The sequence below is a fragment of the Staurois parvus genome, unplaced genomic scaffold, assembly GCF_062004578.1.
Source record: "Staurois parvus isolate SC_StPar_1 unplaced genomic scaffold, SC_StPar_1.0 ptg000263l, whole genome shotgun sequence".
Classification (NCBI taxonomy): Eukaryota; Metazoa; Chordata; class Amphibia; order Anura; family Ranidae; genus Staurois; species Staurois parvus.
This window is the reverse complement of record NW_028318059.1, coordinates 822,024-844,750: the sequence shown is the minus strand read 5'-3', so window position 1 is coordinate 844,750 and position 22,727 is coordinate 822,024. Positions and strand designations below refer to the sequence as shown.

The following is a 22,727-nucleotide window of genomic DNA, read 5'->3' as shown; positions in this document are numbered from 1 at the left end:
GCTTTAATTTGAGGGTATTTACATCCAAATCAGGTGAACGGTGTAGGAATTACAATAGTTTGCATATGTGCCTCCCACTTGTTAAGGGACCAAAAGTAATGGGACAGGATAATCATAAATCAAACTTTCACTTTTTAATACTTGGTTACAAATCGTTTGCAGTCAATTACAGCATGAAGTCTGGAATGCGTAGACATCATCAGACGCTGGGTTTCATCCCTGGTGATACTCTGCCAGGCCTCTACTGCAACTGTCTTCAGTTCCTGCTTGTTCTTGGGGCATTTTCCCTTCAGTTTTGCCTTCAGCAAGTGAAATGCATGCTCAATCGGATTCAGGTCAGATGACTGACTTGGCCATTGCATAACATTCCACTTCTTTCCCTTAAAAAACTTTGGTTGCTTTTGCAGTATGCTTTGGGTCATTGTCCATCTGCACTGTGAAGTGGCGTCCAATGAGTTCTGAAGCATTTGGCTGAATATAAGCAGATAATATTGCCCGAAACACTTCAGAATTCATCCTGCTGCTTTTGTCAGCAGTCACATCATCAATAAATACAAGAGAACCAGTTCCATTGGCAGCCATACATGCCCACACCATGACACTACCACCACCATGCTTCACTGATGAGGTGGTATGCTTAGGATCATGAGAAGTTCCTTTCCTTCTCCATACTCTTCTCTTCCCATCACTCTGCTACAAGTTGATCTTGGTCTCATCTGTCTATAGGATGTTGTTCCAGAACTGTGAAGGCTTTTTTAGATGTCGTTTGGCAAACTCTAATCTGGCCTTCCTGTTTTTGAGGCTCACCAATGGTTTACATCTTGAGGTGAACCCTCTGTATTCACTCTGGTGAAGTCTTCACTTGATTGTTGACTTTGACACACATACACCTACCTCCTGGAGAGTGTTGTTGATCTGGCCAACTGTTGTGAAGGGTGTTTTTAGCACCAGGGAAAGAATTCTTCGGTCATCCACCACAGTTGTTTTCTGTGGTCTTCCGGGTCTTTTAGTGTCACTGAGCTCACCGGAGCGTTCTTTCTTTTTAAGAATGTTCCAAACAGTTGTTTTGGCCACGCCTAATGTTTTTGCTATATCTCTGATGGGTTTGTTTTTTTAGCCTAATGATGGCTTGCTTCAATGATTGTGACAGCTCTTTGGATCTCATCTTGAGAGTTGACAGCAACAGATTCCAAATGCAAATAGCACACTTGAAATGAACTCTGGATCTTTTATCTGCTCATTGTAATTGGGATAATGAAGGAATAACACACACTTGGCCATGGAACAGCTGAGAAGCCAATTGTCCCATTACTTTTGGTCCCTTAACAAGTGGGAGGCACATATGCAAACTGTTGTAATTCCTACACCGTTCACCTGATTTGGATGTAAATACCCTCAAATTAAAGCCGACAGTCTGCAGTTAAAGCACATCTTGTTAGTTTCATTTCAAATCCATTGTGGTGGTGTATAGAGCCAAAAATGTTAGAATTGTGTCGATGTCCCAATATTTATGGACCTCACTGTATAACTGCCTTGTTGTCAATTCTGTTACCACCCTATTAATCCGCTATACTGCTTATGGCTATATGAGCTTTCCATTTATCCACAACAATTTTTTTTTTTGTTACAATAAAAAATATATTCACCCTTAATTGTTGCAGCTTAATTTGTTCCTGCACTACTTTTCTATGCCTTCCTTGCAACTGACTGCATCAAGTCACAATGCAAAGTTGCACTGGAAATTGCATGACTTTTGAGGTCGCAGCAGTGTGAACAGAGCCTCATTCTGCACCTCCTTTTTTTTTTTTTTGTCTCAGCAGAAATGCAGGAAATCCTACCTTCACCTTTCCAAATTCCACTCTCTCTTGCTCAAACAACATTCATGACTTAAATATTCATTCTTGTATTTTATTAAAATTAGAGAATAAAACACAAACTCTTTTGCAGTAGTTGTTTAATCACACAAAACATTGACGTTAACATGCACAGGCAAATGTGAGTCATTTTAGTCTGTCAATAAAGCACAGATTTCACGTTTACCTATGCATGCCTCAATCATGTAGGCACCCGTATTGTAAATTAAAAGACACACAGTTAAAAAAAATATCACACATTACAGCTATCAAGACTGATAGAATTGTTTCATAAAAACAGGTGAACTTAGTTAAAAATGAATGAGTCTATGTATGAGTCTATGTATCAAAACAGCATGGAAGGATAAAATGATCACATTTGTTCAGGCTCTGTGGAATTATTTTAGTATTCAAAATATTGTGCTTAGCTTGAGTGAGGTATCTCAGTGCAGTACTTATGAATATCTAAAGCTAAAACGTTTCTGTATTGAACTGTTTTACCAAACTGTAGAGATTGTATTGCTGCCAATGTCTTTTAGGAGCATGCGCCAAGTTCCTATTCCAAACTCTGAACTTGTGATGGCATTTGGTACAAGACTTCAGTAATCTCGCCTTGCCTGTTCCTGTAAAACTTGCCTTGTCATCTCTAGATTCTCCTGTTGCTGACCCCTTCACAGATTACTCTCCCCAACTGCTGTCTGTCTTGACCCTCTCTTGGATAATGATCTTCTCTTTGATGCCTGTTCTGACCCTCACTTGGATAACAGACTCTGCCCACTGCCAGCCAGTCCTGACCACTGCATGTTTTGCATCCTCCCATTCCTTGTCCTGGACTCTCCTGCATTAGGCACCTGCTTTGTACTTTTTCCACATTGTGAGGATATTCACCTCCTTGCTCCAGTGTGATCAGATAGCAGTGAGGGATTGGTGAGCTGTCCAATCACACTACTCAGCAATAAAAACACAGATTTAAACAGGATCAAGTGCTATGTTCACTGGTTCCCCTGGATGATTTAACAAGGGTTTTAGAATTCTGTCAGTACTTGTTCTTTATACTCCATGCACACTGGGCCTTTTAATAACGCTGGTAACGTTAGCTGTGTAAAGTCACGTTAAAAACCTGAGTTTTTCAGCATTTTTTCATTAGCGTTTAGCCGCGTTTTTTGCATTTTTTTTCTCTAAAAAAATCCAAAAACGCTGGTTTGCCGCATTTTTCAACGTTAGATCGTTTTTCCAGCTAAAAAACTCCTCTAGAAACCCACTATTTCTGGGGTTTTTTTTCCAGCCAAAAATCCCCCCTGCCAAAAAAAGGGGATTACCATCTGTGTGCATAGACACATAGGATAACATGCCGGGGAGTTTTCTAGCTATAGAAAAAAATGCCAAAAGCCAAAAACAGCAGCTGTAAAAACCAGTGTGCATGAGGACTTAGGGCCAAAGTCCACTTTTTAATTTAGAAGAGATTTCTCTTTTTAAATCTACATTACGTCCCACACAGGAAAAAAATGTGTTTGCATAAGTTGTTACTGATCAAAGGTAATTTTATATTGATGTATTAAAAAAAAAAAAAAAAGTCTATATATCTTTCTTCACAGGGGTATTGATGAAGTCAGAAGTATCCACCCCCCCATGCACCCCTTTAACAAAAGATTATATACGATAGGAATTTATTGCTATAAAGCAATGAAAAATATAGAATAATCTGCTGTTGAGGGGGGGGGGGGGGTAGGCAGGGCAGGACTGAATCAGATATGCCCTACTCAAAGATGGCTGACCTCCTTTTAAGTAAACTTGGTGCGCTATGCATTGCATGTATTTCATTTTTAATACTATAATACAATATTTTTGTTGCCTGTAAGACCATTAAGAATATTATATGTGTCCACACTTCTAGGCAGCAGGGCTATAATAACTAGTAAAATGTAAAGGTTTCCCTGTGGTGCGAAACATGTAGTGAATGTGGTCCACAAGCACTAGTGTGGGCAATACTGGCATAATGTATTTGTCATTTGTCAAAAATATCTTTTCTTTCTAGGAGTGTTAAATTCTATTGTATCTAGTATCTTGGGTATCAACTTCCCATTATGCTAGGTGGTGCAGTAAATTAAATTGTGGAACTTTCAAGGCTTGTTCACACAATGTGAAGGCATACATGTCGATGTGCCATAAGCAGCACATTGCACTGTAACCTTTTTTGGTTAAAACTTTATCGAAATGTCATACAGTTCCACTAGCCGAAGGGCAGTGCAATTCAGTGGATTATGTTTTACCACACTGTGCTGAGAAAAGTACTGCATGCTGTAATTTTTTTCAACACACACAACCAGCAAGGTGGTGTGCACTGCCATAAAAGGAACAAGGCTTGTCTGTGCTTCGGGACTGTGCTGGGCAAAGCTGCCCAGTATGGCACAATGCATTTGGTATGGCCGTGCCTTCAAGGTCCCTGATAAGCACAATGCATGTAAAAGGTTAAACAAATAATGTTAAAAATCATTGCGTACCTTTTGTTAATATGCAAGTTAAAAAAATCTAAATTATATAATATTTTTTGCAGCATTCAACCATATCTTTACCCATTATATTATTAAGAAGTCATCAATGAATATCCACCATGTCTTGTCTTTTACTCATTTAATAATAGGGAGTTTGTAATAAAGGTTTTCTCAACATGTTTCTCAGATCATAAGTCTGCTTCTTCAGAAGATAAATTAGAGGTGAAATATGACGATATCTGGAAATGTTTATATATAATATATTAATACTCTTTCAATCAGAACTATTAATAGTTAACCATAGATATAGACGTTGTGATGAAGATACTGTGATACAACTTACATCAATGTGCATAGAATCTCAGTGATATTTGGTCCACATTAAGATATGCCTTGGGAAATCCCTCTGTACTATATGTTTTATTATTCTTTTTTTTACTAATAAAATGTGGAAATTTTGATATGTTTTCAATGCATTGCATTTACCTTGGAAGTTACCAACATGGAATGTGTTCTACTGTCACAATGTATGCTCAGTTGAAAAGTGAGACGCTTAAAATAAAAATACTGAACTGAAAAATCATTAGAGGATGCTTCCTAAAATTCTTCTTAAAACTTCCTTCACAGCGATACTACTTCAGTATCACTTCTGAGGCTTGCAATAACAGTGTAGATAAGGCAGCGCTTTATACCTATTATTAAATGTGTTGATACATAGACCCCAAAAATATCAAACAAAATGAACCCAAGAGGTTGAAATAGAAAAGGTTAATATTGAAAACAGAATGGCATTGAACAAAGCAGTGCTAAAAGGAACGAGTCATGCTGGTTACAGTAGTTATCAGTGAAATAGATGAAAGGTAGTCCCTTATGTTTTCTTTTGTATATAATTGCTGTTGCGAGAAGTGGTGGTTACAAAAAATAAACCAAACTAAAAAGGATTGTTCAACTGGACTTCAAAAAGTATACAGCTAAGTGTATTTGGCAACTCAGTTACGAAAAGACGAACAACATTAAGCCACTAGGAAGACCCTAACTAAATATTTTTATATTTGTTGCTTTTAATTAAAGTGATCCTATCATCCACACCCAGTGGAGGTAGCCATTTTTGCCTTTTCAACTGAGGTGTGAGTTAGTAAAAGCTAAGTCCACACAGATAATATTCCACTGCTTACCTTTTAAATGCTATTATTAATCTACAGCCTGTGTTCTTCATATGTATAGTATAGCTAGCTTACTCTACAAACTGTAGATTTTCAAAATCTACTAATATTTCCTTACCATTTCCCAAACTATAGAACATCTACCACAACTCTACTACTAAACACCTACCCCGTTGTTCCTCAGTTACCAAAACAGCAGATTGTCAGAGTAATACTCTACAAAGTTTAGTTATCCCCAGAAGGAGATGGAGAGACATTAAAGAACTGACCCACCTAATAGATTCCCACCATGTCCAATCGCCATGCACAGACATGTACCTGAGCTCTACTGCCTAAACACCTACCCCATGTTTTCTCAGTGCTAGAGATATAATCTATATAGTTTAGTTAGACCCAACAAGAGATGGACAGTGAGAAAAGGATTGATTTCCACAGGCAGCTCAGGCACTTCTAATTCCTACGTTTAGCCTATTTCAAAACTTCAGCTAGATGACAATTTAAAATAAATAAGAAATGCTCAATTGCAGGTATCAACAGGTTGAATGATCATCGGGGTGTATTTTAGTGTAGACTCTTTTTTATTTGTTTGGAGTTGTCTTTAGAATACAATCTCACCCCTACAAAAATGGCCACCTCCTCTGTATGCAGGTTATGGTGTCTACTTTAAAATTCCTGCTATGGGAATACATTGTACTTATAGCACTAATACGGTAGTTCTGGGGTGGTATTAACTCTTGACCTTTCCCTCTGACACAAGCTTTTCATTGAGCTGGCAAAGCTGTTTCAGAAAACCATCATTAGGTCCAATCTCCCTCTTCTGCCTGACTGTAGCCACAGCTGTTTTTACATCCATCTTATGACGTAGCATGAGGTATGCTATGACCAACGTGGGAGAACGGCTGTAGCCCTCACGGCAGTGGACAAAGACCCGACCTGAAAAGGGAAAAACAAAAAGACACAGATTTGATGTAATTAAAATCAGATGAACGTAAACAAGATTCTAATGAAAACAATGACAATGTGGTATTCTGAAAAAAAAACTTGTGTTTCATGTTTTACAGTAAGCAGGATTGCTCAATTTAATATTCAGCAATGACAGTTTATATGATCAATTACATGACTTAAAGTGTATGTATAGCAAAAGATTGTTTTCAGTTTTGGATAAAATAAAGAAGGATCAAAAACCCTATCAATTGTTTGTTCCTGTGTCGTCTGGGATGAGGATATTTCCTTTTGCTTCCTGTTCTGCAGATGCAGCAGGTAGAGAGCGGAAATCTCAAGAAATGTAGAATTCTACCTTTATATATTGGTTTCTGTGATGGAATGCCTGGCACCCAACTTGTGCCTTCCATCAGAGAACTGCTTCCTCGCCACTGGACACAGGACCAAGGTATTATAGCTGGGCATTGCAGCCAATACTAGGCGACACTAGCTTGATGCAAACTCTTTATTGAACAGAAATTCAGTTTCTATACACTTCAGAAATATTGACCCCCCCACATGAACAATAAAACAAATATTACATCCTACACTGATTAGATAATGAGGTGAAGCTGATGGCAGTCTGATCATGTAGGAACCTCCAGGAGGACTTGCCAACAGACCCACAATAGGTGACTCAATTAACAAGGGAATGCACATTTAGGAGGCACACAATGGGAAAAGATAAGAAAACACATAACACCTTAATAAATACATTGGAGCAAGAGTCACCACATCAGGTCGTTTTGCTAATTACATCAACATCTTCTTAGAGTCTCTGAGTCTGGGAAGGAGGGGGTTGGGCAGTCAATGCTAGTTTGGGCACAGAGACCTCAAATGTGTATGTTGATCCTCCAGTTCTCAGAGTCTGTGTTTTGGGGAGACATGAACTTGAATCCCACGTAAACTACCCCAAAGGTCCCCCCCGAGACACACATTAAAGAATAGAACCCCCTCAGATGCCAGGGCCATGGTCAGTAGGCAAGAGGCTAGCCTGCAGTACCCTCCAAAAGCCCCTGTCCTGGTTGGTTCTGTTACAGTTTCCCATCGATTTTTTGTTTTTGTTTTGGTGATAATGGTTACTAGGACAAATAGAGAGGGCAACTCTCCCAAAGAGGAACACAGACAGCAAATAAAACTTGTAACAAATATATTCCCTTCCCTAGACCCCTACTTCCACAGGTGGGGGGTACATACTGATACTATATTAATAATAATAAAAAAAAACAAACAAAAAGCCAGCACTTAACCTATAGACCCCAAAGTTTTTTATTGAGATCCTGTGATGGATTTGGTAAAATGCCTATTTCGTTTCCTATTGAATATATATATATATACGCTATTTCTATAAGTTTTATAAATATTTACTTTTATACTTTAATACATATGTTGTGTGAATATTTTCTGCCTGCTGGGCTTTGTGGTACTTTAAGAAATCCTTGCTTAAAAAATATTTGCTCACAGGAACAGACCCCCTCCCATCGTGTGATTTGGAAGACAAAAGAATGTTTTTCTCTTTTTAAGATAAGACTGAAGAAGATCACACCTATACCATGACGGAGATTGTTTTCGTGTAAAGTGACCAATCAAAGACTAATATAATCCTTATGCTGTTATCACGTGATGTTCGCATCATTTTTCATATATAAACTCACGGTTTCATTTCAATAAATTAGAGAGAAGTTTTCACAGACCAAATGTGTCAGTGTGAGTTTCTTCATGTGCGCACATTCCAAAAGCTGGCCAGCATCATAAATTAGGACAGGAACAGATAAGCACTGGACAATTAAGTCCAAGACTAAAACAATTTGGTGCCGAAACCCGGGAACTGAATAATGAACCTGCAGCCAGCCGCCATGAAAAGGCGTTCGGTGTCAGTCAAACTGGACAGGCCGGAGAGCTTGATCACCTCTCGGAGCATGGTAAGATATATTTTGCTATCTTACCATTGCTTATCCTGTCTTTGTTGTTGATTCATACCTGTGCCTAGTACGGCTGCTAAAGGTCAATAAAGGCAGGTAACCTTGTATGCCCGGAGTTTATTTACATATACCTGCATGTGCTTATCTGTTACCTGGGTCTCTGTTGTGTGTTTTTATGTATCAGTCTTGAGGTGGAAGAGGAGTGGACCTACTGAGGGTTTTGACACATAATTTCTCTTGGGTGTGTGGTAACCTTGTGTGTTGACCACAACAGAGGAGGTGTCGGTTTACGCTTCACTGTAGTGTGACAGCGGGGTGCCGTAACTGTTTGTTTGGGTTACGATGGATGAGTTACTCAGTGATCTGTACTCAGAGCCCACCAAGATAGACTGCTATGTTATGTCCTAAATGTGTGTCTGTAAGCTAATGTTTGCCATTCATATCAGAAGGTTGGGGTTTGTTAAGGGTTAAGGAAAGTCTGGACAGCAGCCTGTGAAGTGTCTTAGATTTGTTAGGAAGGACCAGGGACAGGAGATGGGTCAGACGCTGATAAGACCCCTAGAAAGGAATGTTAGCACGTGACCTGGTTGCACAGAGGGAGGGGGAGCAGTATGTTAAAGGGATTAGTTAAGTTAGAAAGTATGTGGAATCAAAGATAAGGAGGTATGAAAAAAAAAAAAAAGAGAAGAAAGATGTCTTAGTTGACAAACATGTGCTGAAGACAGTAAGAAGTTTGGTATAATGTAGCCAAAGTTATCCACAAAGCGTAGTGGACAGAACAGGTATTGCTACAGGGAACAAAAAAAAAAAAAAAAAAAAAACTGTTTATGTGTACCATTAATGTGTTAAATATTGAAAAGGATTACTGGCATGTCATATTGTGAAGGAAGTGAAGCAGTTAAAAAGTTATCTAAAGTAACGAAAGTTTGTAAGCTGAAGGTCAGGACTGGCATAAATCATTGTAGGAACAGAGAGGAATGTTATGTGAAAAAAGGTTTGCTGAACGTGACAGAAGCTTGGTAAAAAAAAAAACAAAAAACAAAACTGTAAAAGCGTCGCATAAAGGATAGTTGGAAGAAATTCAATAAAATGGCGATTGTATAATGTATCATAAAAGTGAAAATGGAAGCCCTATGATGATAGAATTCAGGACAAAGGAGGGGAGGGACAGCCCTGCCCTTTTGTCTAACGCCTACTTTATTCCCATAACCCCAGCCCTGCCCAGTACACTTCCTGCTAGCAACCATCTTGCTACACCTGTGTTGTCATTTCCTGCCCTGCCCAGTACACTTCCTGAAGGCAGCCATCTTGCTGCTCCTGCTTTGTCCCTTCCTGCCCAGCCCAGTACACTTCCTGGAGGCGGCCATATTGGTACACCAAATTAGACAAATGGAAGGCCAACGCCTTGAGTGAGCCGCCTCTACCCAGTGTGTCCGGTCTTACAAGTCAATGGTATATTCTACGTAGCACCGGATGTGCTGAGCAGAATCCCAAGTTGTCTATGGTCCACAGGACCCGAAGATATTGGACATTTAAAAAGGTACCCCCAATTATGGTGGAACTGAAGCCTGGAGCTCCCCTACCCAGGAAACCACAGTACCCACTGAAACCAGCGCAATCCAAGGCCATTTTGAAGCAGGTCAAGTCCCTTGTGGCAAATGGTGCACTCATACCTTGTACCTCTCCATGTAATACACTTTTGTTCCCGATAAGAAAAGAAGACACCCAAAGGAGAACCAGAGTACAGGATGATACAGGACCTCCGAGCAGTGAATGAAGCCACTGTCTTAGAGACACCTATCGTTCCAAATCCCCGCACTTTACTTACAGGGGTATCTCCAACAGCAAAGTATTTCACCGTGGTGGACCCGGCAAATGCATTCTCCAGCGTTCCCTTGTATCCTCCCTGCAGATACTTCTTCGCTTTTATCCATGAGGGGCAGCAATACACCTGCACAGTTATGCCACAAGGGGGCGAAAAATTCCCTGAGCCAGTTTGCCAAAGCCATGACCACCATACTGGGCACGTGGCAAAAGGAACATTCGGCAGTGGTCCTTCTTCAATATGTGGATGACTTTTCCGCTGTGCTGATGACCTGCCCATGGCTGAAGAAGCCTCAGAGAGTTTACTATGTTACTTGGCACACCAAGGCTGTAAGGCCTCTAAACCGAAGTTGCAATGGTGCTCTACAACAGTCGTATTCTTGGGCCACTGCCTCTCACATGGAACAAGGCATCTTACGGAGGAAAGAGTTAAGGCCATCCAGAACTTGCCACTCCCTTTAGGCCAGAAGCCATTCCATGCCTTTCTTGGCCTCATATCCTACTGTAGGTCATGGATTCCTGATGTTTCTTGGTTTATGCAACCACTCTACAATGCTCTCAAATCTGAGCCCTTCCATCTGTCCGAAGAGGCCGACTCCAATTTTTTGGCTCTAAAACGTTTATTTTCTTCAGCCCCAGCCCTAGGTCTACCAGACTACGAGAAACCTTTCAAACTGTTCATGTCTGAACGCCAAGGCCATGGCACAGGAGTATTGGCCCAGTCACACGGAGACTGCCTACGATCCGTAGGCTACTACTCATGCCGTTTAGACCCAGTGGCTAGAGGAGCACCCTTGTGTCTGCGTGCAGTTTTTGCTGCTCCAGCTCTGCTGGATAAGACCTCTGATATTGTACTGGGACATGAACTTGTTCTTCTGGCACCGTATGCCATTGCTGCCATTTTAAACCAAGTCCAACCTAAACATTTGTCCACAGCGAGGCATCTTAGACTACAGTGTTCCCTCCACCTTCCTGATAACGTCACTCTCCTACGTTGCCAAACCCTGAATCCGGCCACTCTCCTCCCAATTGCTGAGGGGGGTAATGAAGGTAATGCAGAAAGTGGAGAGGATGATGGAGCCACTGAGCCTCATAATTGTCTTGAAGTGATGAAAATGGAAATCTTCCATCTCCCCACAGTGAGTGAAACACCTCTGCAGGATCCAGACTTCACTTTCTTTGTTGATGGTTCCAGATATGCAGATGAAGGAGGCAAATATTATACAGGATTTGCGGTCACTACTGCAGACACAGTCCTACAGGCAAGAGCCCTATCGCCTGCAATATCTGCACAGGGAGCTGAACTTCAAGCACTTACAACAGCATGCCAGATGGTGGAAGGAAAAAGGGCCAATATCTACACAGACTCCAGATACGCCTTTGGGATGGCCCATGACTTTGGACCCATATGGAAGGCAAGAGGATTTATGACTGCGGCAGGTACATCCATAAGACATGGAGCAGCCATTGGACGACTGCTGGAAGCACTCCTTCTACCCATTCAAGTGGCTATTCTGAAGGTAAAAGTTCATGGGAAATTAAACTCTTCAGAAGCCAAAGGCAATAATCTGGCAGATTTGGCGGCAAAACGAGCGGCCATGGGACCACCAGAAATGGAAGGAGAGGTGACCGGAGAGTGGGAACCAATGTTCACTTTACAGACCTTACCTGTGGACAGAAACTACTTCAAGGAACTCCAAGAAGCAGCAAGTCCAGAAGAAAAAGAAAGCTGGAGACGGAGAGGAGCTATTCTCAAAGACGGTCTGTTTGAGTGCAACAAGAGGCTTTGTTTACCCAAGAATATGTTTCCAGCTGTAGTCCAGTGGGCACACGGAGCAGCCCATCTGTCAAAGAGCCTCATGAACTCTGTCATCAACAAGTACTATGTAGCGCCTGGAATCACCACATTGACGAACAATTTTTGCAGAACATGTGCCATCTGTGCAAAATGCAATCCGGGACGCACAGAGAAGACACCACAGAAACACTTGGCCAAACCCCTATACCCTTTTCAAAGGATACAAATTGATCATATCCAGATGCCAAAGAGTGGGCGGTTGAGTACACCCTAGTGGTGTTGGACATGTTTTCCAGTTGGCCAGAGGCCTTTGCTGTAACTAACATGATTGCCAAAACAACTGCGAAGAAACTCCCCACTGAGGTTGTATGCAGATATGGGCTTCCAGAGGTGATAGAGAGTGACCAGGGCCCTGCCTGCACAGCTTCAGTAACCAAAGAAATATGGGCGGCATTAGGCGTTCTCTGGCGTTCCAGTTCTCTGGCGTTCCATACCCCCTATCACCCCCAAACTAGTGGGAAAGTAGAAAGAATGCTAAAAGTAGCCCAAGAGACTGGCATGAGTTGGCCAGACAGTCTGTTTATTGCCCTATTTAGTGTCAGATACACACCAAGAGAGAACACTCCCTATCCCCTTATGAGATTTTGTTTAGCTCATCCCCCAGATTTGGTTGTTATTTTCCACAACAGTTGCAATTACAATTTGATGTGTTAACTGATTATGTGACTGTATTATTACGTGAATTAACCCGTATCCATGTCCAAGTGTTTTCTCCATTCCAGATTCTGAGTCAGATACAGGAACTCACAGCCTATTACCCGGAGACTGGGTATTAATAAAGACATTTATGAGGAAACATTCCCTTGAGCCAAGATATGATGGTCCATTCCAAGTTCTGCTGACCACAGCCACTTCTGACAAGGTGGCCAGGAAGAACACTTGGATACACGCCTCCCACTGCAAGAAAGTCCCGAACCCTGAGGGAAAGGCGTCATCTACACCATGACAACTATGTTGTATATCCTTTTTCTAATGAGTCTGACAGAGGCTCAACAGGTGGATATCACTGAAATAGGTGACTCCACTATATTTTGGTACAACTCATCCAACACTCATGTAGCTATTTTCACCTTTGATTTCTGTAGTATAGATCCCATGTGGTGCTATGACCATAATCTATATGATCTTGACATAATGAGCATGTTCCGATAGTAGTGAGTAAATATACATATGTGTCATGGATGATTACTGGGGACCAAAAGATTAGAACCAGATTGGAAGGGATTTGGACTGGTGAGTATGCCCTTGCAAAGGCCATTATGCCTCTCCACATCCTAGCAGAGAATACCCTGACCCAACGCCTGGCCGTAGGAGGAAACGAAAAGCTCCTTCTGGCAGTTTTGACCCACATGTGTATAGATGCTATTGGAATCCCAAGGGGGGTGCCTAATAAATTTAAAGCCAGAGACCAAGTAAAGCAGGTTTTGAATCCCTGATTCCCATGATAACTGTTAATAAAAATGTAGATTGGATAAATTACATATACTACAACCAACAGAGGTTTGTGAATTACACCAGGGATGCCCTTCAAGGAATCGTTGACCAGCTAGCCCCTACATCCTACATGACATTCCAGAATAGAATGGCTCTGGACATGATTTTAGCAGAAAAAGGAGGTGTCTGTAAAATGATAGAAGGAACCGGAACATGTTGTACATATATTCCTGACAATACTGGCCCGAATGGTAAGGTTACTCTGTCTATAAAGAAATTGGAAGATCTGTCAGTTGAGTTGAAAAAGAATTCAGGGATCACAGACTTGTGGGATCAATATTTCATTTGGATGAGTGGGTGGCAAAAGATACTTGCCCAAATAGGGGTAACTGTACTAATAATTCTGATTCTCCTGGTCCTGGTTGTATGCTGTCTTATACCATGTGTGAGGAAATTGATGAGCAAAGCTGTAGACAACAGAACATTTACCTTCCTGAACCAGGAGCAAGAGGATCCCCATATGATAGATGAAGGAAAACCTTATACCCCATTACGGTCCCTCCCCGCCAACAGTAATCTCACAATTTTGTAGGGATAGCATCTGACTTCCTTATGTACAAAGTCTGTGGCAAGGGAGGTGATGAAATAGTCATCACTTGTCTAACGTACGGCACAAAAGAGTTACAAGGTACATAAGGACAGATGAGCGAGGCTTTATAGGGACAGAGTAAAATAGTCATTTTAAGGGGGGACTGTGATGGATTTGGTAAAATGCCTATTTCGTTTCCTATTGAATATATATATATATACGCTATTTCTATAAGTTTTATAAATATTTACTTTTATACTTTAATACATATGTTGTGTGAATATTTTCTGCCTGCTGGGCTTTGTGGTACTTTAAGAAATCCTTGCTTAAGAAATATTTGCTCACAGGAACAGACCCCCTCCCATCGTGTGATTTGGAAGACAAAAGAATGTTTTTCTCTTTTTAAGATAAGACTGAAGAAGATCACACCTATACCATGACGGAGATTGTTTTCGTGTAAAGTGACCAATCAAAGACTAATATAATCCTTATGCTGTTATCACGTGATGTTCGCATCATTTTTCATATATAAACTCACGGTTTCATTTCAATAAATTAGAGAGAAGTTTTCACAGACCAAACGTGTCAGTGTGAGTTTCTTCATGTGCACACATTCCAAAAGCTGGCCAGCATCATAAATTAGGACAGGAACAGATAAGCACTGGACAATTAAGTCCAAGACTAAAACAATCCTACTGCAATCGTGGCAGCAAATACAAAATACAAGCTATAATACACCACAAGAGTTTCGGGGCTACAACAGACTTTTCTGCTATTATAAAAAAAAAGGGTCCCGAAATGTTGGTGGTGTATCATGTCTGGTTTTTCATATACTGATGTCACCATCACGATATGACCTTATCTAAATTCTGAGGTTTATGAGTTGAGTACTGGGTTTTTCTGTTTTTGAGCAATAAATACCTGACAGGTGCCCTAAAGGCCTTGTAACACAAGGCAAGCCACTACTGTACTGAATAGGGACACTCACTGCCCTGCACTGTCAGTCAACAGCAAAGTGGACCTGAAGGGAAACTAGTATTTCAACCCCTACTACAAAATTTGTCAGCCATGCTCCTGGCAATGTGAGTACACTGAGGAGGGAGGGTCCAGTATAGACACTCCTCAGTGCATGTCCCCAACAAATTAATGCACCTGCAATTTTACTGCAGCGCCCCAATGAAGTTATAAAGAGAGAACAGCCTGTTTGCCCTTAGCAAATTAACCCCAATGTGTGTAAAGCCATCCTGGTTTACATATTTACACCCCATAGAAATTGTTGATCTCTCCAACATATTTGAAGAGGCAACACCAGAGATCTTTATTTAAAGAGTAACTCCAGTTTTGTTGAGAAAACAACCATTCCTCTCTGGGTAATCTACAGTCAGGTCCATAAATATTGGGACATCTACACAATTCTAACATTTTTGGCTCTATACACCACCACAATGGATTTGAAATGAAACAAAGAAGATATGATTTAACTGCAGACTGTCAGCTTTAATTTGAGGGTATTTACATCTAAATCAGGTGAACGGTGTAGGAATTACAACAGTTTGCATATGTGCCTCCCACTTGTTAAGGAACCAAAACTAATGGGACAATTGTCTTCTCAGCTGTTCCATGGCCAGTTGTGTGTTATTCCCTCATTATCCCAATTACAATGAGCAGATAAAAGGTCCAGAGTTCATTTCAAGTGTGCTATTTGCATTTGGAATCTGTTGCTGTCAACTCTCAAGATGAGATCCAAAGAGCTGTCACTATCAGTAAAGCAAGCCATCATTAGGCTGAAAAAACAAAACAAACCCATCAGAGAGATAGCAAAAACATTAGGCGTGGCCACAACAACTGTTTGGAACATTCTTAAAAAGAAGGAACGCACCGGTGAGCTCAGCAACACCAAAAGACCCGGAAGACCACGGAAAACAACTGTGGTGGATGACCGAAGAATCACAGTGCAGATGGACAATGACCCAAAGCATACTGCAAAAGCAACCAAAGAGTTTTTTAAGGGAAAGAAGTGGAATGTTATGCAATGGCCAAGTCAATCACCTAACCTGAATCCGATTGAGCATGCATTTCACTTGCTGAAGACAAAACTGAAGGGAAAATGCCCCAAGAACAAGCAGGAACTGAAGACAGTTGCAGTAGAGGCCTGGCAGAGCATCACCAGGGATGAAACCCAGCGTCTGATGATGTCTATGCGTTCCACACTTCAGGCTATCATTGACTGCAAAGGATTTGCAACCAAGTATTAAAAAGTGAAAGTTTGATTTATGATTATTATTCTGTCCCATTACTTTTGGTCCCTTAACAAGTGGGAGGCACATATGCAAACTGTTGTAATTCCTACACTGTTCACCTGATTTAGATGTAAATACCATCAAATTAAAGCTGACAGTCTGCAGTTATAGCACATCTTATTTGTTTCATTTCAAATCCATTGTGGTGGTGTATAGAGCCAAAAATGTTAGAATTGTGTCCATGTCCCAATATTTATGGACCTGACTGTATGTAAACAGATTCCTCCCTTTTGTTATTCAGAAGAAAGAGCTGTTTGTTTGTCTGTGTCCATGTGCAAAGTGAATGTGAATGGGAGTGATTTTATCATTATCAGCTGTTGCACTTCCAGTGTTCTGAGGAAAGTGGCAAGATCTGAATTCCTTTAGACCTAATTTCCTTTTGCACATATCTCACCAAAAATTAAATTTTTGTTGCAGAGGATGCCCTAAATCTGAATTGTGTCTCAGTGCAGACTTCTGGGGAAAATCAGAGCCAATCACACAAGCACCACATGGCATTGCTGGGGGGGGGCATTTACTAAAGTGCATAAACGGAGTCTAGGCGCACGCCCGTAGGATAAAGTCTACTTTTCATTGGAATCCATCTACTTTTAGACGGCAAAGGCATTTACTAAAGAAAGCGTCTAACAAATAGACACAAAAGCAAATTTACTTATAGACACAATAAAGGAATCCGTCTAAAAAAAAGCAGACGTCCTAGAAGCACATTTAAAAGGAATGAAAAATCGCCGTAGAAACATGTTCACATTGAAATTTGGTTTCCCAAATATCTGGACTTAACTTTAAAGAATATACACGCATAATTCGGTTTACAAATTTAATTCATTCTGTGAGCCTTTTTGTATAGCAAAAAAATTGTAAATGAAAAGCCATTCCCTTTAGGAATGCATTGAAAACCGGAAAAAAGTAAATGCTACTAAAATATTGCATTAATTATTTTATCAAGTAATGCTGTATTTTAGCAATGACAACTATGTGTTAATGTTTCAGCTGTCAGTGGGGTTAAAAAACGGTGTGGGGTCCCCCCTCCCATCCATACCAAGCCCTTCGGGTCTGGTTTGAATTTTGAGGGGAACTCTATAGTTACATAGTTAGTCAGGCTGAAAAAAGAAAAAAGTTCAACCATTAAAATAAAAAAAAAAAAATATAATCCTACACCCAAAGTCGATCCAGAGAGAGGCAAAAAACCCCCCAGCAAAGCATGATCCAGTTTGCTCCTGCAGGCAAAATAATTCCTTCCTGATCCTCCGTGAGGGAATCGGATATTCCCTGGATCAACTTTACCTATAAATGTTAGTATCCAGTTATATTCTGTGTATCTAAGAAACAATCCAGGCCTTTTTTAAAGCAATCCACTGATCTGGCCAGAACCAACTCTTGTGGGAATCTATTCCACATTTTCACAGCTCTCACGGTGAAGAAACTTTTCTGTGTTTGGAGATTAAATCTCTTTTCCTCCAGACTTAACCACATGCCGCCCAGCCACCGCATATAAACGGTGGCAGGGTGGCGCTCGTAGGCAAAAGCACGTTTTAGAACGGCTGCCTTCAAAACAGGTAGGGGGCGCGCGCGAGGGCTGCATTGTTTACACACAGCCTGCTCTGTGACAGTTCACCTACAAGCTGCAGAGGGAGAGAAGAGTTTCTCTCCCTTGATCAGCTCCCCCCTCCCCCGTCCAGTACACACCCCCGCCCCCTAGTAAAACACTCCCCTTACACAGCAAATTCTAAAAATGTTAACCCCTTCCTCCCCAGTGACATTAGTACAGTTTCAGTGGTTTTTTTTCACTGATCACTGTATTGGTGTCACTGGGGATGTCAGTGACCCCAAGTCAGTTCCCCCCCAGTGTCAAAATGTCTGCCTCAGTCCCGCCATAAACCGCTGGTCGCCGCCATATGTCGCTGATTGCCGCTATATGTCGCTGATCGGTGCCATTATTAGTATAAATAAAAATTAAAAATCCCAGTATCTTTCCCGCCATTTGTAAACGCTATAACTTTCACGTAAACCAATTAATTTACACGTATTGAGTTTTTTTTTTAGCAAAGACATGTCGCAGAATGCATTTTGGCAGAAATTTATGACTAAATTTGATTTTTGCATTTTTTTTTTACTGGACATGTTTTATAGCAAAAAGTCCAAAATATTGTTTTTTTTCCCTCAAAATTGTCAGCCTTTTTTTTATAGCACAAAAAATAAAAGACGCACAGGCGATCAAATACCACCAAAAGAAAGCTCAATTTGTAGGGGAAAAAAAGGATGTAAATTTCATTTATGTACTGTATTGCATGCCCGCGCAATTGTCCGTTAAACTACCGCAGTGCTGTATAGCAGAAAAATGGCGTAAATTGCAGTATTTATACCATAGATTGTAGACGCTATAACTTCCACACAAAGCAATCAATATACACTTCTTGGGATTTTTTTTACCAAAAACATGGAGCAGAATACATTTTGGCCAAAATTTATAACCAACTTTGAGTTTACTATATATTTTGTATAGCAGAAAGTAAAAAATATTGTTTTTCTTCAAAATGTTTGCCATTTTTTTTGTTTATAGCGTGAAAAATAAAAAGCGCACAGGTGATCAAATTACACCGAAAGAAAGCTCTATTTGTGTGAAAAAAAGGACGTAAATTTTGTTTGGGTGCAGCATTGCATGACTGCGCAATTATCAGTTGAATTAGTGCAGCGCCGAGTAGCAAAAAAGAGGCCTGGTCATTAAGGGGGGTAAATCCTCAGGAGCTCAAGTGGTTAAAGAGTGCTCCCTCGTCGTGGATACAGAGGGCAGGGGAGGAGCCCGAACATGGCGGCCGAGGAGAGCGTGAGGCACTAGCACTTTGCTAGGCTCCGCTTTCCATCCTTCTCAGGGACCCTCGGAAACAAAAAAATGAAGGGGCAGACTCACCGGAGTTAGGTGGGCCGAGCAGGAGAGGCTGGAGAGCAGGGGAGCTGAGTGGCCCGTGAAGAGAGGCAGGAGCCGGGTCAGCCGGGAGACGAGGAGACGCGGCGGGACCATGTGACAAGCCGCGGAGGATCTCTGGGAGGAGGTGAGACCGGCCGGCATCCCGAGCAGAGAGGGAAGTGCCGGCTCACTCCTGGCCTCATTCCCCGGCGTGCAGACTGGCCCTGGACCCTGGAAAATTGTGAGAAGCAGCCTGTAGCCTTGTGATGACCTCCAGGTGACCGAGAGGCCAAAGGAGACCCGGAGGAATCCCCCTGGGACTGAGAAAGGCCCTTTACCCGACGACCAGAGCCTCTTACAAGTAAAGAGACGGGTGAGTGTGAGCGGCTGGGGCTTTTTACATACTGGAATATTGTGTGTGTACTATAATCTCCTGTGGCAGAGGGGAGGAAAAAGGTGAAAGAGAGGAGGGGGGATTCCCAAGGGTCAAGAAGAGGTGGAGAAGAGAAGAGGAATAAGGAGACACAGAAAAGTAAAATAAAAGGAAAAATAGCAAGGCAAGGCTGGGTTAACAAGCCATAGACATATGACTTATATTTGTATAAGGGGTCATAGAAGAAAACAAGACCCATAGAGGACATGAGGAATAAAGGAATTAAAGGAGCAGGGCTCAAAGGGTCCCAAACGGGAACGATCAAGAAATATACTACTCAAGGAAATAGTACTCCAGAAAGGCCCCAAGATACTAGTGAAAAGGGTGAAATGGAAATCAGTCTGGGAAGTAACCCTAGATTATCACTGGACATGAATAGCAGCTGTAGTCAACAAACGGTGGAAAGGCTGGAGAAAAACGAACCTGAGGGTGAACTACATGTACCAAATAAAAAAGAGATGACTGAAATGTTTCAAAGTCTGGAGAAAATGATAAAGCAAGAAATGACATCTATTCGGAATGATTTGGGGCACCTGTTGCTGAGAGTGGAGGAAACAGAGGAGAAAGTTAAAAATCAGGCCCAAACCATTGTTAAACTAGAAAGGAAGATAATAAATATGGACTTTATTCAGAAAAAACTTCTTTATAGGATGGAGGTTCAAGAGAATAAAGAAAGAAGGAGTAATCTTAGGGTACGAGGAATCCCAGAGTCTGTAAAAGGGGAATCACTGTATGAACTAGTTAGTAAAATTCTAAACTCCATAATGGATAGAGCGGAATCAGAAGTGATTAATCTGGATGGAGCGTTCAGAACAGGAAAGTTCAAACAGATCATGGGGAAGGAGAGACCGAGGGATACAGTTGTTCAATTTCAAAAATCTGGGGACAAAGATAAGATTTGGAGGAAGATTAAAGGAAGATCAATAATTAAATATAGAGATTTAGATATCCAAATCTATGCGGACTTAACATCAGAGACCCTATGGAGAAGAAGATCCTTGAGACCTTTATTGGAACAAATGAGAAAGCAGAAGGTGCAGTATAGATGGGGAACCCCAGAATGCCTAATTGGATGGAGAAACGGAGTCACAGCCTATCTGAGATTTCCAGAGGAACTGAGAGTCTTTTGTGAGAGATTGGACTTGCAAAGAATGGAAATAGAAGGATGGGAAGAAGAAAAAAGAGAATTAGAAGATATAAGAAAAGAGGACTGGCTGCGGGTTATGGGAAGAAGAGGGGGCGGTTTGGGGCGGGGGAGAGAGAGAGGGGAGAAATAGAGACTCAAATTTTTTATTTTTTTTCTCTCCCTTCCACTCTCCTCATTTCCCACCCACCCCCTTCTGAAAATAGGGTATTTCTTCTGGACTGATTTAATCTTTTTTTTTTTTTTCTGAGTCAAATTTTTAGAGAGAGGTAAACTGGGGAGGATGGAGGAGAGGTGAGCCGCCCATGGGCGGAGGTCAACCCCAAAGTCTTAAATCAAGGGTGGGAATGATCCCACAAATGATTAGTAGGCACTTTACAAGCCTAAAAAGGGGTGGGGGGAAGGGGGGGAGGGAGGGGACGAGAGTTGGGTGGGAGGGAGGGAGGGGAGGAGGTATTGGGTAAATACTCTGCATGACAGAAGGGATAAAGAGGAAGAGGCAATCTGGAAGAGAGATGGAGTTAATTGGGAATGATGGAAGAAATACAGTTTATAACCTATAATGTGAACGGGCTGAGTTGTCCAGGGAAGAGATTTAGGATGTTTAATGAGTTACATCATAGGGCTACGTCAGTGGTATTTTTACAGGAGACGCATTTTGAGATAGAGGCAAACGTGAAATTGAAATCCAAACACTACCCAACATGGTACTATGCAGATTCTCCAATTAAAAGAGCAAAAGGGGTTGCAATAGGTTTGGCAAAGAATATGAGATTTGAGCTAGAGGATAGAAGAACCGACCCGGAGGGGAGGTTTTTATTCTTAAAAGGTAGTCTCCAGGGGATTGAGTGTACTTTAGCCAATATATACTGCCCTAATAAAAACCCGGAGATGTATATGAAGGGTCTGCTGAAAAAATTAATGGAATTTAAAAAAGGGCGCCTGATAGTAGCTGGAGACCTAAATTTCTGTATGGACCCACAAAAGGATAATACCTCTTCCGTGCAAAGAGAGGGGAGTAGGTCTCTGAGAGCTCTGAAAAAAGTGATGCATGAATATCAACTAGTGGACACTTGGAGAATAAAGCATATGAAAGACAGAGACTATACCTTCTTCTCTAATGCACATGAGATATACTCGAGATTAGACTACATCTTAATAGACCATCAACTTATAGATCATCTGGTTAAAATTGACATAGAGACAAGGACATTCTCGGACCATGCTCCGGTTGTAATGAAAATGGGATGGGGAAGAAGGTGGACGGGAGGATTAGGGTGGAGGTTAAATGAGGGTCTTCTTCTGGATGAAGATGTAGTTCAGAAAATCGAGAAAGAGATTAAGGTATACTTTAAGGAGAACGAAACAGAGGAAGTATCGATAGCTACAGTCTGGGAAAGCCATAAGGTATTCATAAGAGGAATCTTGATTGCGGAGGGAGCAAGGAAGAAAAAGGAAAGAAGAGAGATGGTCAGTGGGCTCTTAAAAGAAATATTGGACTTGGAGCAGATCCATAAGAAGAAAATAACAAAAGATACGAGACAGAGGTTATCGGATAAAAAAGATGAGCTAGAGAGGTTGATGGATGAGGAGAAGAGAAGAGTATACAACAGGGTTTTGAACGAGAGATATAGATGGGGGTACAGACCAGGAAGATATCTAATGAGAGCTTTGAATAAAAAGAAAAATAGGAACTATATAGAAAAGATAAAAAGTTCAAAGGGGGAGTTGGTCCACTCAAATAAAGAGATTATTAAAGTGTTTATGGAGTATTACAAAAAGTTATATAATATTAGCCCCCAAGGCCCCCTAAAAGAAGCCCAAGAGGG

At 41.2% G+C, this 22,727-nt stretch overlaps 1 protein-coding gene across 1 annotated transcript in view; it reads right to left on the bottom strand.

Annotated features, from left to right (window-relative positions):
• Window positions 1-1,937: 1,937 nt before the first annotated feature.
• The window catches only part of DUSP3 (dual specificity phosphatase 3), a 216,616-nt gene continuing 195,826 nt past the window's right edge, over window positions 1,938-22,727 (bottom strand). Inside the window, exon 3 of the mRNA XM_089681291.1 lies at window positions 1,938-6,441. Coding sequence (XP_089537417.1) covers window positions 6,236-6,441 — 206 coding nt within the window. The 3' untranslated portion in view covers window positions 1,938-6,235. The remainder of the gene's footprint in view (window positions 6,442-22,727) is intronic.